General features: G+C 41.7%; 2 protein-coding genes across 2 annotated transcripts; one reads left to right on the top strand and one right to left on the bottom strand.

Annotated features, from left to right (window-relative positions):
• Positions 1–1114: 1114 nt before the first annotated feature.
• Positions 1115–11765, top strand: LOC110531383 (uncharacterized). The gene is made up of 2 exons (XM_021614573.3): positions 1115–1420; positions 5370–11765. Exons 1-2 carry the CDS (start codon positions 1255–1257, stop codon positions 6296–6298), a joined length of 1095 nt encoding a protein of 364 aa, XP_021470248.3. The 5' UTR covers positions 1115–1254; the 3' UTR covers positions 6299–11765.
• LOC149980757 (uncharacterized) lies at positions 11643–13728 on the bottom strand. The gene is made up of 4 exons (XM_090185667.1): positions 13720–13728; positions 13317–13390; positions 12552–12800; positions 11643–12465 (listed from the first exon to the last, which is right to left on the bottom strand). Exons 1-4 carry the CDS (start codon positions 13726–13728, stop codon positions 11985–11987), a joined length of 813 nt encoding a protein of 270 aa, XP_090041793.1. The 3' UTR covers positions 11643–11984.
• Positions 13729–17451: the final 3723 nt, after the last annotated feature.

Genomic DNA, 17451 nt, shown 5'->3' with positions numbered 1-17451 from the left:
TTCCAGCCCTGCCAGGCCTCAGCACCAACCTGCCAGGCCCCAGCACCATTCCAGCCCTGCCAGGCCCCAGCACCAACCTGCCAGGTCCCAGCACCATTCCAGCCCTGCCAGGCCCCAGCACCATTCCAGCCCTGCCAGGCCCCAGCACCATTCCAGCCCTGCCTAGCACGAGCTCAGACAGGCTGTTCATATTTGTTAATAATCCAATGTGATAACTTACCTGACATAGTGTGACAATTTACCCGCTGATGGGGCAAATTGTCACAAGTGCACACTCTATATTTAACGGTCTACAACTCCCTGCTGAAATAAGATATGAAGATGTAATGAATACAACATATGTGCCCAAGACTTCCTTATTTCATTTGGTATGACATGTATACCATTGTGATGTATTGTGCTCCAGTGTGATGTATTGTGCCTAGTAAATGTTACACAGTGTGAAAAGTGTGTCAACATACCTCGCTCCCCCTTACCATATTTCCAGCCTCCAAACAGTAGTGAATGGAAAGAGACATATTTTACACAAAACACCAAAAAGTGTAATGACATTGGCCGATTGTCATTAACGCCAGAATTTATGCGTTCACAGTTGTCCCCGCGTGCATCTTGGTGTCGGCCACTCATCTCTGCCTTGGTAAAATGTCAACGTTATCATAGAAACCACATCGCATTTTGAATTGTAGGCAATACCACAAGTCCATTCGCAAATGGTTAATTCCTCTGACATGCGTAATGATAAATATGTGTGTAATAGCCTACAGTTTTCTTGACATTTTGTTTTAATTATTGTGATAGGCTTATGTTTTACCGGTACAGGCTACCCCCACTATTTATTTGTCTGGAACGCCATAACGGACCATACCGCCTTGCTTTCACCCCTGACTAAAACTAAATCTAAAATAGCTGCCAAAGTTAACACTGATATACAGTCGACTCCTGATGAAGAATTGATTATGCCACATTATCCTATACTTATGATAACCACTGTTTGTCTACATGTATTTATGGTTTCCCTTTACTACTGGTCTGTAAACTTTCTTGCACAGTAGTTAAACCCCCATCCAGCTGGCGGCGCTGCTGTGCGTTTCTGGGTTTGCCACCCACTAAAACCAAGGAGTTTTCCAAAATTCCTTGACTAGAACACGGAAGTAGGATTGGAAACGACTGTTTTGATTTTGCATTCCTTGTGTGGGGTAAAGAAATACATACTGACTAAACTGAATAGACTACCCAACTCACATTCGACTGAAAATGTCTAAACTACAATTGTTGGGTGTGTTTTTAAATGAGCGTTTAACGGCGGCTGCTGTGGAGATTTTCGGGGCAGTTGAGAAAACGGTAGTGGAGTACCAGGAGGAGAATGATCGGCTACGGAGACTGCTGGGGATCACTCCAGAGATACGACAACGTAAAATAGGTACTTAGCTACTGTGCCTTCAGAAAGTATTCATACACCTTGACTAATTCTACATTTTGTTGTTACAGCCGGAATTCAAAATATATTTTTTTGTCGCTCCCATCAACACACAATACCCCATAATGACAAAGTGAAAACGTGTTTCCAAATTTATTGAAAACGAAATACAAGTCTAATTTTCGTAAATATTCACACCCCTGAGTCAATAAATGTTAGAATCACCTTTGGCAGCGATTACAGTTGTAAGGCTTTCTGCATAAATCTCTGAGATTTGCACACCTGGATTGTACAATATTTGCACATTATTCCTTTAAAAATTATTCAAGCTCTGTCAAGTTGGTTGTTGATCATTACTAAACAGACATTTTCAAGTGTTGCCATAGATTTCCAATACGATTTAATTAGTGATTACATTTTTGGCCGATACCGATATCCAATATTTTCCTTGCCCAAAAAAAACGATACCCGATATTTAACATTTTAGCCCAACATTTTAGCCAACATATGTGCTCTGGGTCATTAGACACCATTAGACATGCACGACGGGTTATTCCTGTAACTAGCTACAATAAGGAATTAGCCACAATAGTGGACTTTGCGGTTAGCCTTCAAAATAAATGTATGGCATAATTCTACTATTTGCATTCATTTGCATCACTGTCAATAACATACTTTTATTTTGAAGGCAAACCTCAAATTCCACTATTGTGTCTAATCTTTATTGTAGCTAGCTTCACAACACATGGTGCGGTCGAGCCTCTTCTAGCCAGATGAAGCTAGCTGGCTGCTTATAATTTGGGCAACAGGTTTAAGTAGCTGCCTAGCTATTTATTTTAATGAACTGTAGTTCAATTTCAATAGGTGAACAACAAGTGGCTACCTAGCTAATACTTACTCACTAGGATTCCCAAATCATTGCTAAGAATAATGACAGTGACTGCAGTTTCAACTGGTCATTGTTTTCAGGCTGGTTGTATTGGTGTTAGCTAGGTACCAAGCTACAGCTAGCTAGCCCAGAAGTTGTGGTCGAACAAATGATGCTTTATTACCAACGCGGTATTGTAAACACATCGTTCGTGGCCGGTGTTTGCTTGTTTGCAGACTTTGTTGTACAGCTTTGACAGTACTACTGTATATTTTTTGACACGCAAAGACCCAAACGGCGTTCCATAGTATGTATGTCGTGAAACTAATAGCAGTGATGCTATCACTGTGTAACTCTGGTAGGGCAACATCGGAAAAATTGCGCACTTGGTGCTCGACCATTCGGTGAAAGCCAACATCACCCACGACAGAGTTTGGTTGATTGTCGAGGGTAATGAATTCCATTATTTTGGCTTTCATGGATTTCGCCTTTGAGTTGTGTCGCTGAAATGTTCTTACTCTTTCAAATGACTGCTCGATCCACACATTGTGGGCTAGGTTAGGAATGCTGTGTTGCACGTGTATCCGTCATTATGTCATGTGCCTACGTTAGCACGCTAGCCTTGACATCGTTTTTATTTTTTTTATTTTACCCCCTTTTCTCCCCAATTTCGTGGTATCCAATTGTTAGTAGCTACTATCTTGTCTCATCGCTACAACTCCAGTACGGGCTCGGGAGAGACGAAGGTCGAAAGCCATGCGTCCTCCGAAACACAACCCGCTGCTTCTTAACACAGCGCGCATCCAACCTGGAAGCCAGTCGCACCAATGTGTCGGAGGAAACACCGTGCACCTGGCGACCTGGTTAGCGTGCACTGCGCCCGGCCCGCCACAGGAGTTGCTAGTGCGTGATTAGACAAGGATATCCCTACCGGCCAAACCCTCCCTAACCCGGACGATGCTAGGCTAATTGTGCGTCGCCCCATGGACCTCCCGGTCGCGACAGAGCCTGGGCGCGAACCCAGAGTCTCTGGTGGCACAGCTAGCACTGCGATGCAGTGCCCTAGACCACTGCGCCACCCGACATCGGTTTTTAACACTAGACATCAGGCCGATACCGATATGTTCACCGACATATTGTGCATCCCTAGATTTAAGTCAAAACTGTAACTAGGCCACTCAGGAACATTCAATGTCTTATTGGTAAGCAACTCCAGTGTATATTTGGCCTTCTGGTTTAGGTTATTGTTCTACTGAATGGTGAATTTGTCTCCCAATATCTGTTGGAAAGCAGACTGAAACAGGTTTTCCTCTAGGATTTTGCCTGTGCTTAGCTCTATTGCATTTATTTTTATCCTAAAAAACTCCCTAGTCCTTTGCCAATGACAAGCATACCCATAACATGATGCAGCCACAACCGTGCTTGAAAATATGAAGAGTGGTACTCTGAGATGTGCTGTGTTGGATTTGCCCCAAACATAACGCTTTGTATTCAGGACATGAAGTTAATTTCTTTGACACATGTTTTTGTTTGTTGCAGTTTTAAGTTAGTTCCTTATTGTAAAGAGCATGCATTTTTTGCAATATTTGTATTCTGTACAGGCTTCTTTCTTTTCACTCTGTAATTTAGGTTAGTATTGTGAGTAACTACAAGGTTGTTAATCCATCCTCAGTTTTCTCCTATCACAGTCATTAATCTCTGTAGCTGTTTTAAAGTGAGACTATTGGCCTCATGGTGAAATCCCTGAGCGGTTTCCTTCCTCTCCGGCAACTGAGTTAGGAAGGGTGCCTGTATCAGACAGACTGGGTGTATTGATACACCATTCAAAGTGTAATTAATAACTGCACAATGCTCAATGGGATATTCCATGTCTGCTTTTTTATTTTTACCCATCTACCAATAGGTGCACTTCTTTGCGAAGCATTGGGAAACCTCCCTTGTCTTTTTCTGAAGACACTGTAGCTTCATAAAGTATTCACACCCCTTTTTCTACATTTGGTTGTGTTAAAGTCGTGTGGTTCTGTTGGTAGATCGGTAAGAAAATGTATGCACTCACTACTGTAAGTCACTCTGGATAAGATTCAGAATTGTTGTTATTTGAGGTCACTCTCTTTTCAATGGCTGGGATTCCAGATTTCTATTCGACTTTCTTGCAGTTCCTACCGCTTCCACTGGATGTCAACAGTCTTTAGAAATTGGTTGAGGTTTTTCCTTTGAGAAATGAAGAAGTAGCACTGTTCAGAATGAGGCTAGAGGGAAGTGTAATCTTTGTTAGTGGCGCGTTACACAGAGGCTCGCTACACATTGTTTTCCTCCGTTATTGAACACAGTATATCCCATCTTAAATTTGATTGATTATTTACGTTAAAAAATACCTAAAGTTGTATTAGGAAGTAGTTTGAAATGTTTGGACAAAGCTTACAGGTAACTTTTGTAGTCATGTTGTGCGAGTTGGAACCAGTGTTTTTCTTGATCAAACGCGCCAAATAAATGGACATTTTTGGATATATATCGAAGGGAATTAATCGAACAAAAGGACCATTTGTGATGTTTATGGGACATATTAGAGTGCCAACAGAAGAAGCTTGTCAAAGGTAAGGCATGAATTATATCTTTATTTCTGCGTTTTGTGTCACGCCTGGAGGGTTGAAATATGATGGTCTGTGTTTGTTTGCTGGGGTGCTGTCCTCAGATAATAGTATCATTTGCTTTCGCCGTAAAGCCTTTTTGAAATCTGACACGCTGGCTGGATTCACCAGAAGTGTAGCTTTAATTTGGTGTATTGCATGTGTGATTTCATGAAAGTTTAATTTTTATATTAATTTATTAGTATTTGGTGCTCTGTATTTCCACTGGATGTTGGCCAGTTGGGACGCCACCGTCCCACATATCCCAGAGGAGGTTAAAGAATGGACATTTTTACAGGTTGGACAGATAGGGACTCGATGCAACCAGAGATACACTCCGCCGACACTCATCACAACTCCATTGAGATGTATATATATATATGGTGGAATTGAGTTTTCTCAGCTTGTCTAAAGTCTGTATAGATGACCCCTGCTCCTCCTCTCTCCTTCCCTCCAGACTCCCTGCAGCTCTGTGTCTCTGAAGAGGAGGTTCCCCCTGAGCAGCAGCACTGTGAGCAGGAATGGAGCCCCAGTCTGGGGCAGGAGGACCCAGAGACCAAACATATTAAAGAGAAACAGGAGGAAGTCAGGACCAGTCAGGAGGAGCTTCAAAGTCTGGAGCCTGATATCATAGAATTCAAATTCACTCCTTCCTGTGTGAAAAGGGAATGTGATCCGGAGGACCCACTTTGGTCCTTGACTCTTCCCCAAATCCAGACTGTGGAGAACAGAGAGAGTGACTGTAAACGAGTGGATTTCACACGTTTTGGCACTGTGACCTGCATTAAGGGTCTCAACATTCCCTGTGACCCTCCAGATAATCAGAACAATGCCTTCAGCCACAGTTCAGCTGTAAGCAGCTACACAGGAGGACTTGACAGCAGCCCACCATTTGAGCCTAGCCCATCATTGGATCCAAACCCACCAATGGGGGAACACTATTCCAAACTCAGCACCACGTCTATAAAAACTCACCACTGCCGTGACTGTGGTGAAACGTTTCCTCTGAAAGCTGACCTGCAGAGGCATGTGACTTTTGCCAAGAAGAGAGTCAGCGAATGCCACTTATGCAAAAAACTCTATAACTCCACCTGTAAACTGAAGGCCCATGTCCAACTATGTCATGGTGGTAAACCCTGCACCTGCCCCTTTTGTGGCAAGGCCTTCAAACAAAAAGGACATCTATCCAGGCACATGAATATTCACACAGGAGAGAAACCATTTACCTGTGGTGACTGTGGGAAGAGCTTTATTCAGAAAGGGGACCTAAGGAGACACATACTGACTCACACAGGAGAGAAACCATTTAGCTGTGGTGACTGTGGGAAAGGCTTCATTCGCAAAGAGCACCTAACTGCACATGTACGGACTCACACAGGAGAGTAATCATATGGCTACTCAGTCAGAGGTAAAAGATTAATTCAGATGGTAAACGTGCTGACGCACGTGAGATACATCCACGAAGAAAGAAAATAGGATGAAAACACAAAAAAGAAAGACAGTTAGGACAAAGATCTCCTGTCAGGAGATGGGGATTAAAAGGCAGGATGTGAACTACACTCTTAGAAAAGCAAAGCTACTCTGGATCATTCCTGCTGTGGGTTTCAGATAAATAGATACGTGATGGATTTACTTTAGTAAAATGTTTTGTGTAAATAAAGTTTGATTTGAATTAAAAGTTTAGGAAATTAAATAACAGTAGTGTCTGTATTTTGTTCAAAGTCTGTTGATGTTTCCACGTAATTAGAAACAGGGAAATCTGGTGATGACAGAATGTTCTGACTGATGTTATTGATTTTTTTTTTTTAAATGCATTAATTCCAGAAGTTATCTCCTTCCGTCTGTCCATGAGTGTTTCTCATCCATTCTGACCCAATGTTGCTCATTCATGGTATTGTTTGAAATGGTAACTTCTGGGAAGTAGTGATAGTAGTGATAGTAGTGATAGTCAACTCCTCATAAGTGCACTGCAGTGTTTTTCCTGTCCCAATTCAATAACATCTACACTACCGTTCAAAAGTTTGGGGTCACTTAGAAATGTCCTTGTTTTTGAAAGAAAGGCACATTTTTTGTCCGTTAAAATAATATCAAATTGATCAGAAATACAGTGTAGACATTGTTAATGTTGTAAATGACTATTGTAGATGGAAACGGCAGATTTTTAATGGAGTATCTACATAGGCGTACAGAGGCCCACTATCAGCAACCATCATTCCTGTGTTCCAATGGCACGTTGTGTTAGCTAATCCAAGTGTATCATTTTAAAAGGCTAGTTGATCATTAGAAAACCCTTTTGCAATTATGTTAGAACAGCTGAAAACTTGTGCTAATTAAAGAAGCAATAAAATTGGCCTTCTATAGACTAGTTGAGTATCTGGAGCATCAGCATTTGCGGGCTCGATTATAGGCTCAAAATGGCCAGAAACAAAGACCTTTCTTCTGAAACTCGTTAGCCTTCATTTCTCAGAACAAGAATAGACTATTTCATGCGAGAAATTGCCAAGGAACTGAAGATCTCGTACAACACTATGTACTACTCCCTCCACAGAACAGCGCAACCTTGCTCTAACCAGAATAGAAAGAGGAGTGGGAGGCCCCGGTGCACAACTGAGCAAGAGGACAGGTACATTAGAGTGTCTAGTTTGAGAAACAGACGCCTCACAAGTCCTCAACTGGCAGCTTCATTAAATAGTACCCGCAAAACACCAGTCTCAACGTCAACAGTGAAGAGGCGTCTCCGGGATGCTGACCTTCTAGGCAGAGTTGCAAAGAAAAAGCCATATCTCAGACTGGCCAATAAAAAGAAAATATTAAGATGGGCAAAAGAACACAGACACTGGACATCGTCTGAATACCTTTCGTATTGCCAACCTTACTACAATGGCAGCAAATATTTGTATGAATTCAACAACACATAATGAAAGGAAACTTTATATCACCCCTTTTCCTGAAGTGAATGGTTTCACCCACTACTCTACCCGCGAACTGCGGCATTCTTTGATATCTACATTGCGCGTGAGGTTGATGGAAACTCTACATTTTCACTTTGTCACACTGGCATGCCATGCCTAAGTTTGCTAATCTTGCTAATTAAAATATAATTAAAGTAGTTGGCAATATCATTGGGTTTTGTGAGGAATGAGCCATCTGATTCAATGAAGGACGGAGCTGAGTTTGCCTTTTTGCCCAAAATGTCATTTAAGGTGCTCCAAAGCTTTTTACTATAATTCTTTAAATCATTCTTTATGTAATTTCTTTGTTTCATAGTGTAGTTTCTTATTATTTTTATTCAGTTTGGTCACATGATTTCTCAATATGCAGTACGTTTGCCAATCGGTTGTGAAGCCAAACTTATTTGCCATTCCCTTTGCCTCATCCCTCTCAATTTTCAATTCCTCATCAATCGAAGGGGATTTAACTTTTTTTTTACAGTCATTTTCTTAATAGATGCATTCTTATTAGTAACTGGAATAAGCAATTTCATAAATGTGTCAAGTGCAGCATCTAGTTGCTCCTCATTACACACCGCAGACCAACAAATATTTTTTACATCAACAACATAGGAATCACTGCAAAATATATTGTATGACCTCATACACTAAACAGCAAAAAAAAGAAACATCCCTTTTTCAGGACCCTGTCTTTCAAAGATAATTTGTAAAAATCCAAATAACTTCACTGATTCCCATAATTGTTCAATGAACCATAAACAACTAATGAACATGCACCTGTGGAACGGTCGTTAAGACACTAACAGCTTACAGACCGAAGGCAATTAAGGTCCCAGTTATAAAAACTTAGGACACTAAAGAGGCCTTTCTACTGACTGAAAAACGGCAAAAGAAATATGCCCAGGATCCCTGCTCATCTGTGTGAATGTGCCTTAGGCATGCTGCAAGGAGACATAATGAAAAAACATTTAAACAATGAAGCAACAAGCAGCCATGGGGTTCAAGCTAGGGCTGTGCAGACAGACAAATTATTTTTTAAATGAATTACATTTGTATCCAGTTTACAATCACAAGGTAACTGTTAAAAATTTAGTCACCTGCTAAAGCTCAAGGATGACACGCAAATTCGTGAAGCGTTCCTTATTTTGCTCCCCTGGGGATCGTTCTAGATCGTTCGCTCCCCTCTAGTGGTCACGTTGGGTAAGTGCACCTCTAGAGGTCATGTTGGGTAAGTGCAACAGGACGGCTGAACTAAACGCAAATCAAGTCAGATACTGTGTCCTAATCGACAAGGATAAAAGGCAGCATTTCAAGGCAAGATGTCAAAAGAGACATGTCTCAAGCTAAATTAAACTTTAATACGGAAGGGAAACATTTTAGGAAGTACATCTAAGCAAAGAGATGTATTCAATCCACTAATACTAAACATGTGCATTTAACATAAAAAAAACGTCTCTATATTTAGTGTTTTGATCGTCGACCTGGTTTATTTGAGCTATGGTCAGCGCCATTTTAAATTGCCATAGTAACGACTGACAGGAATCAGCAAGTTGTCTGGTATTTTGTTTTCGTGTGGAGAGTGAATCGAAGAGAGAGGTTTTTATTTTATGTTTTATTTAACAAATCAATACAGGAAGTACATGTGGGAACATGAGTATATATGAATAGTTTACAAAGGACAAATTGGGCTAGGGGGTACAATATCACATTACACAAGGACCTTAAGGGACATAGAAGTGATAGAAGTGCTGAACCTGGTGGAGAGAGATTGTAAGACAGAAATAGTAGCTTTATGTGTGCTGTACGTTACGACATGACACGCCACGATGTAACGGAGCGTCCGTTTTTTTCAACTTTTCTCCAATACTACAGAGCTATTACCATGTCGATCAACGCTTGAATAGAAACCTAGTTCACGCCCCCGATTTTGAAGTCAACACAGTCGCTACAGTCCCATTAGTTTTCTTTGCAGCCTCGTTTCAATGTTGCGGTTGCGCACATTTGTACGGAATGGTGTGTGAGTTTACGTTTATTGCGTCTGAAATGTTTTGTGTAACCCCCCGCCAGCGTTATCAAGTAACTCGACTGCACCTAAAATTGCAACACAGTTTCTCTGTGTAGCCCTGTATTAGGTAGTTACTCTGTAGCTGGCCACCTCAGTCAAGTAACGTCAACTAAATGTATTACAGTAACATTTGTTCTTTGAATGTTTTGTTAGCCCCACTTTATTTAGCTAGACTTTTTTCTTTTTACTGTGTTATTGACTTGTTAATTGTTTACTCCATGTGTAACTCTGTGTTGTCTGTTCACACTGCTATGCTTTATCTTGGCCAGGTCGCAGTTGCAAATGAGAACTTGTTCTCAACTAGCCTACCTGGTTAAATAAAGGTGAAATAAAAAAATTAAATAAAAAAGTTGACATAAGACCGGTAGCTTGTTAACGCCAACATCTATATCTGGGTTGAGTTGTCTTAACAAAACATGTGTTTGTTTTCAGGGTGACATCTACATCCCTGAAAAAGGTTTTCATCCTGGAGGAGACTGCAGGAGGAGGCACAAGCAAATCCATGTTATTTATAAGGCTATTGTTTATTTCAAGACACAATCTGTCATCCCCGAGGCCATTTTGGACATAAAATGGACAATACACAGTGATTCTTGAATATACCTATAGCCTAATAGATGCCTTAATTGTTTTCTACCAACAGGAAAGAACGGTTAGTACAGCATGCCAAACTGACCCCTGGGTGCCAGAGTGTTCCTGTGCTGTGGTGAAGAGGTCCACCGGGACCATCACGAAAGAGCTCGGGGCCCAGCTAGATTACGACGAATACCATCAGTATACTACTGAGTCCTGCCCCTATACGCCACAGATGGAGCTGACGGAGAGTGAGATCAGTGAAGACCAGAACTCGCTGTGAGAACCTGAGAGCTCAGAATCACAATCGTCACAGTTCGAGCCAAGATATACTATCGAAGAGTGTGTGTGCAAGATCCGAAATACATAGTCTTTGATAGCAATCTGAAGGAGTTGTTCAATGTCTGCCATGAGCCAGGATGTTGAGCAGGTGTCATCAGTTCAACCCTGAAAATAAATTGTTTTGCCATCACTATAGGGCCGGGAAGTGCTGGGGGGGTTGTTGATCCAGGTGAGCTGGCAGAATGGGCGGGCCGTCCTTGCTGGGTGGCCTGGCGTGGGACCGGGGGTGGCGGTGTAGGGAAAGGTGCCTGTATCCCCTCCCGCTGGTAGTAAAGGGGCTTGGCTGCAGGGAGGGGCTGGGCGTTGACCCTGGGGGGCAGGAGCGAGCCCCAATCCCTGCTGCAGCACCATCCTCTCCCTCTGACGCCAGGAGTACCTGAAACAGGGAGAGAAATCACCTATAGCATGCATTCTTGTCCCAGACAAGGTGTTGAGCTGCCTTATCCAGCCTATGTAGCGGTGATAACCAAAATAAAGAATTAGCCGATACACTAAAAAAAGGTAGATAACAAATATTCAGATTCATAAGTTTAAAAAAATATGTTTTTGTTTAGTCTGTAGAGTTATAGACTACATTGATCACAGTCCCAAAACCTGCCCTCTAGAAAGCTCTATCCATCTTGAGTAATAGATATTGGGAAACAGGCTCCCTGAGGATGTCCCAAACTTCCAACAAATGGTGTGCAGCAACCAATCAGAGATTAGTGGGCGTCACTGGGGGCGTTGACTCCCTGCTGTCACCTCAAGTATCTGCTGGTCCTCTCAAGTCTGAGTAGAAACTGACTTATGTGTGTTACAATTCTGTAAACAGTGTCTTTATTAACTGAGTAGAAAATGACTGATTTACTTTTTTAAATTTGTTGAACTTTTTATAAAGAGTGTATAAAATTAAAGGAGAAAGTGCTTTTATAAAAAAAAAAATGTATTCAATTATTATTTGTCACAGGGAATGTCATGTGTGCCCAACTCAGCATGATGTCCCCTACACCTACTGTACAAATTAAGGTGATTAAAAATGAACTAAATATACAAGAGATTAACAAGTTAAAGTGATTGAAAATGAACGTTAAAAAAAAAGTGAACAAGAGAACATATTTACAAAAAAATGTACACAGCAGTCAGTCAGTCAGTTAGTCGATGTTTACTGGCCCTGGCTAACACCATGCTGGGACCTCATCAGTGCCAGCCACTCCTCCACTGATTGGCTGCCAGAGGTAGCGGCACAGAATCTCACAGTTCCATACATACTGTGTCCAAATTCACAAGTTTTAGGCTTGCCACATTTAGAGCAGCTGTCCTTCATACAGCTTGTGAGCCCTGACTTTATTCCCAGACTCCTCCTCCATTCAGTCGTCCTGGATACCTTGGGGCCACCAGCAGGAGGGGGCAGAGGAGTGCAGGTCTTGGGAGACTGGAGAAATAGGAAAGGAGGTGGTAGGCAGACTAGGTGGCGGTAGAGGTGGTAGTGACTGACTAGTGGCTGCTCTGCCACGCTCTGTCCTTTGGAAGCTGATAGGTGCTCCTGACTGCGTGGAAGGCCCGACTCCTCCCTCTCTGCAGTCATGCTGTCCTGGGTCTGGTGCAGAGTCACTCTCTCCAATGGGGGCCATTGGTTTGTTGTACTTGTGTGAAAAACGTGAAATATGTTAATTGCTATCATTAACACTGTGTCAACCAGTTAACTACACATAAAATATATAAAACTTACCACTGTGTCATGGTCAACTTGTTGACCTGGAACAGTTGCAGCCTTGTGTGGGTAATCAGGTTTGGGCTGCCCAGCACCATGGTCCTGATTCTCTTGTAATCCCCCAGGATAGCAGCCCACCTGTTGACCCGGTTCCCAAGCACAGTCTCGCCTGCAGGGTATTTGTGGCACAGCTCAACGAAAATGGCCTCTACTGTCCTGCTGGTGTTGGGCCACTGTGCAGGTCCAGAGCCTTGGCCAAGCAGGGAGCTGAAGGCAGATTAAGTTAACAAAAAAGGAAACATCACGTTAATGAGAAATACACTTATGTCTTTATGCGTTGTAGTGAGTTGAGAACAATGTGCAGTATGAACCTCTCGGGGTAGGAGACTGCTGCCTTGTCTCTCTCTGGAAGGTTTTAATTACTTAAAAATCATACAATGAGATTTTCTGGATTTTTGTCTCCGTCTCTCACAGTTGAAGTGTACCTATGATAAAAATGACAGACATCTACATGCTTTGTAAGTAGGAAAACCTGCAAAATGGCAGTGTATCAAATACTTGTTCTCCCCACTGTATGAAATACAAATGGTATAGAGAGAGGAAGTAGGCGGAGGGAGAAGCTGGAGGCTGATGGCTGATGTTAGGAGGCAGGGGAGGGGAGGACCACAGGCGGTAGGGCATCCAGAGGCAGAACGGCCAGAGAATCAATACATTGATTTTCCATCACCACACAACCAAAAGCTAAATGAAATAGCCAAGTCATAGGTGAGATGAGACATTTACCTGAGCGCCAGCAAGATGCTGCACTGGGCCAGCTGTTGTCTGGGAGGTTGACCGGGTCTGAGGGGCAGTCGGAGCTGGCACAACAGGGGGGGGGGGGGGGGGGGGGGGGAGAGATTGTTACAGGAGTTAGTCTCACAACATTTTTCAGTGAAATAAATGAAATAATTAAAATTACAATAGATCTTAAGCTTCAAAACCTGTTAACATCCTGTTGACAGCGAATGCACTTTGAGTTTGGATCAGTGTTGGAAGAGGTTAGGAATCTTGGTTGGCCAATCTACATTTAAAAATCTACAAAACGACAGATATACAGTGGGCAGACATCTACAAGCAAGAAACAGGCCAAGCAAAGTGATGTAGACTGAAACACAGGTTGGAATGTTTGCAAGACAAGACAAGCTACAGTATACATATGATTTCACAAAAAAGGCTTTTTCCTCAGCAAGCAAAATGGATGAAAATTTGAAATTGTACAATGATTTCTAAGCCCAGCTAGAAGGTGTTTTAACTATTTTCCCACTTACCTTAACACTTTAAAGTGTATCCTGTTAATGCTAACAACAATAACAGAATATGATTAGGGGAACGGTCATTTCACATGTATATTCTTCTCAACAGAAGCAGACAAAAAAAGTGCCATAACATAAAGATAAAGCACCTTCGTTAGCAGTCTCATTGAGTTATTCTCTGGAAGTACCCCGATAAGACTAATGTGCTTCAAACACACAGCACTCTCTGAGGTAGTATCTAAAAGCTTTAACAATTGCCTTTTACCGAGCCGCCGGGCAGGCTGGGGATTATGTAGAGTAGCAGGGCCGTGCTGGTGCTGTGATTGGTGTCGTTCCCCCACCTCCCAACAATCTTTGCTAGGCTAGTAGAAACTAAACTGATCCGAACTCTGTATCTAGGAAAAACATATACTCAGAGCTGAGAGGACTCAGGCTTAGTGTGTGCTTTGAACCCTTTCACATTTGTAAAGCAGCAGAAACTCTTACCAACAAGGAGAGGGGAAAATAAACAAGGACATTTGTGCTGAACACTCACAAGTAGCCATCTTGGATTTGTTTTTAAAGCCGGTCCCCTTTCACGTCCGCTGGTGCAGTACTGATTTTGTCCTCCTTGCCCTCCAGATAGCGCTAAATCCACAGAAAATAAGACTTCGGCGCACAGAGAGCTGATAAATGCTGTTCCACCGAACCTAAGAAACACCTTTGCCCGAAAGTCAACATATATTGTTTAAATGTAATTTACACCTTTGCACCCCAGTATCTCTATCTGCACATTTATCTTCTGCCGATCTACCATTCCAGTGTTTAATTGCTATATTGTAATTACTTCGCCACCATGGCCTATTTATTTCCTTAACTTACCTCATTTGCACTCACTATATATAGACTTTTTGTTTTCTTTTGTTCTACTGTATTATTGACTGTATGTTTTGTTTATTCCATGTGTTGTTTTTTTGTCGTTTTTTTTTTTTAGCCCTTTTTCTCCCCAATTTCGTGGTGTCCAATTGTTGTAGTAGCTACTATCTTGTCTCATCGCTGCAACTCCCGTACGGGCTCGGGAGAGACGAAGGTTGAAAGTCATGTGTCCTCCGATACACAACCCAACCTAGCCGCACCAATGTGTCGGAGGAAACACTGTGCACCTAGACACATAGACACAGAGAGGAGACTAAGAGAGTATTGAGATACACCTGTGGACCAACTCTAACTGGTTCTCCTGATCCTGCTCAATCCAATGTCACAGTAATTACAGTGGGGCAAAAAAGTATTTAGTCAGCCACCAATTGTGCAAGTTCTCCCACTTAAAAAGATGAGAGAGGCCTGTAATTTTCATCATAGGTACACTTCAACTATGACAGACAAAATGAGAAAAACAAATCCCGAAAATCACATTGTAGGATTTTTTATGAATTTATTTGCAAATTATGGTGGAAAAGGAAGTTAAAGCTTGGTTGCAAATGGGTCTTCCAAATGGACAATGACCCCAAGCATACTTCCAAAGTTGTGGCAAAATGGCTTAAGGACAACAAAGTCAAGGTATTGGAGTGGCCATCACAAAGCCCTGACCTCAATCCTATAGAAAAATTGCTGGCAGAACAGAGAAAGCGTGTGCGAGCAAGTAGGCTTACAAACCTGACTCAGTTACACCAGCTCTGTCAGGAGAAATGAAATGAGCCAAAACTTTTTATGGAAGGCTACCCGAAACATTTGACCCAAGGTAAACAATTTAAAGGCAATGCTACCAAATACTAATTGATCACAAACTGGTTTAGTAAAATGTTTTTAATGTAATTTGTCCCATCCAGGGTTTGAACCCGTGTTACATATTACAGCAGGAATGCTTTACTATGTTTTACAGTAAGGAAAATATGCTGTAATGTAGTTTACAGTACTATCTGCTGTAAAGCAAAATTATACTACTAAGCTCGCAACTGTGGTGCCAGTATAAAGCTGTAAATTCACAGGGAATAGTTTTACAGTGTAGTAGGAGTGTGGCCACTGGCTTTTGCCCAGACTATATCAATTGGTGGAAGGATTAAATAAAACTAATTTACTTATTAAAATAAAATATGAAAACATGTAAAAAAAATAATATTCACAATTATGTTCGCAACCGTTTTGTTAAAGCAATAAGGCCCTCGAACCCGGGTATAAATAGTGTGATAATTCCTTCCTAAGGGCTGTCCCCGGCCCGATGCGAACAGCAATTGGTCGGGAGTTATGACACGATAATCCACGGGTTCTTATTAAGAACACATACTAAAAGGACAAAAAAAAAAAAGGTTTTGAGCAAAATAGTGTATTTTTTTAGATACAACTGCAAACTTTAAGGAGTAAGGCATTCAAGGAGTTGGGTTGATGGGAGGTCATAATGTCATCGGCCTCCCCCCTTGCCTGAGGAACAAAAGAGGAAAGCCCCCCCCCCCCCCCCACCACTTGTGATGTCATGACTTACAGCATATTGAGATGTGCCCTTTGTTAAGTAAATCAGATGTTAAATGAGGTGAAAAGGAGACTGGAGTGCCACTTCAAGTTTATTACAGTGTTTTTCCAACTCCACTTCATTAACCTTATAGTTAAGCAATAAGGCACGAGGAGGTATGGTATATGGCCAATATATCACGACTAAGGACTGTTCTTATGCACAAACCACTGAGGTGCATTATTGCTGTTATAAAATGGTTACCAATGTAATTAGAGCAGTAAAAATATATGTTTTGTCATACCCGTGGTCTATGGTCTGATATACCACAGTGGTCAGCCCCAATCAGCATTCAGGGCTTGAGCCACCCAGTTAATAATTGAAAACATTCCTTACCCCAGGACACTTTAACAGGTGACACTTTAGGAAAATTAAGGGGGGGAAAAAAGAGTACTCTGTTTCTCTAATATCTGATAATTTATTGACAGGACATACAAACAGGCTTACGTTTCTCTGTAATCGAGTGTCCCACTTGCCTTGTCTGGTTGAGTGCACGCTGTCTCATCAGTCCGAATATGTTCCAGACGTTAGGAGTCGCCTGTGTTACAATGTTGTGTCTTTTAATTCAGTTCATACATGAAATAATCATCCTAGATCATCATATTATTTATTATAAATACTTCCCCCACTTATCCACTTCCATTATTACTGGTCTGTAGCTTGTAGTAAGACTCTACCCACCTGGGGGGCATTGTGTTTATCAGTGCTGAGTGGGTTAACTCATAACCCGCAGCCCCTGTGGTTATATACGCAGGGTGGATGGGTTTAGGGTCATTAAATATTATGGTTGAAGGGTGGGTGGGTGACGGGCAGGTTGAATGAAGAGAAACAATACGTTTTTTTTAAAATCCATAAATATATTACATGTGAAATTTATATAAGCTACATTGAGGTTTTTCCTTCATTCTTTTAGGCTATCTGATATTTTTTATTTTATTTGGGATCCCCATTAGTTCCTGCCAAGGCAGCAGCTACTCTTCCTGGGGTCCAAACACACCAAAGCACCCACATTACATATAAAACAACAGATAAAACAGTGAACTATGTTTGTACTGAATGAGCTAAAGATAAAACAGTACATCATATAACGTCCATACACCACCACATATCCACAACATGTTCAATACCACCATACAACAATGTG

This window comes from Oncorhynchus mykiss, chromosome 9, assembly GCF_057628025.1.
Source record: "Oncorhynchus mykiss isolate SJ-2025 chromosome 9, ASM5762802v1, whole genome shotgun sequence".
NCBI classification, from domain to species: domain Eukaryota; kingdom Metazoa; phylum Chordata; class Actinopteri; order Salmoniformes; family Salmonidae; genus Oncorhynchus; species Oncorhynchus mykiss.
The sequence above is the reverse complement of the archived record's forward strand: the minus strand, read 5'-3'. Positions and strand labels throughout refer to the sequence as shown.

Bases quoted from the DNA above. Each gene is read 5' to 3' on its own strand.
- LOC110531383 (XM_021614573.3), top strand. From the start codon at position 1,255: ATGTCTAAACTACAATTGTTGGGTGTGTTTTTAAATGAGCGTTTAACG. The intron at 1,421-5,369 runs GTACTTAGCTAC...CCTTCCCTCCAG, and splicing joins GATACGACAACGTAAAATAG to ACTCCCTGCAGCTCTGTGTC.
- LOC149980757 (XM_090185667.1), bottom strand. The intron at 12,801-13,316 runs GTAAATGTCTCA...ATCTGCCTTCAG, and splicing joins AGCATCTTGCTGGCGCTCAG to CTCCCTGCTTGGCCAAGGCT. The intron at 12,466-12,551 runs GTAAGTTTTATA...TTTTCACACAAG, and splicing joins AAGTTGACCATGACACAGTG to TACAACAAACCAATGGCCCC.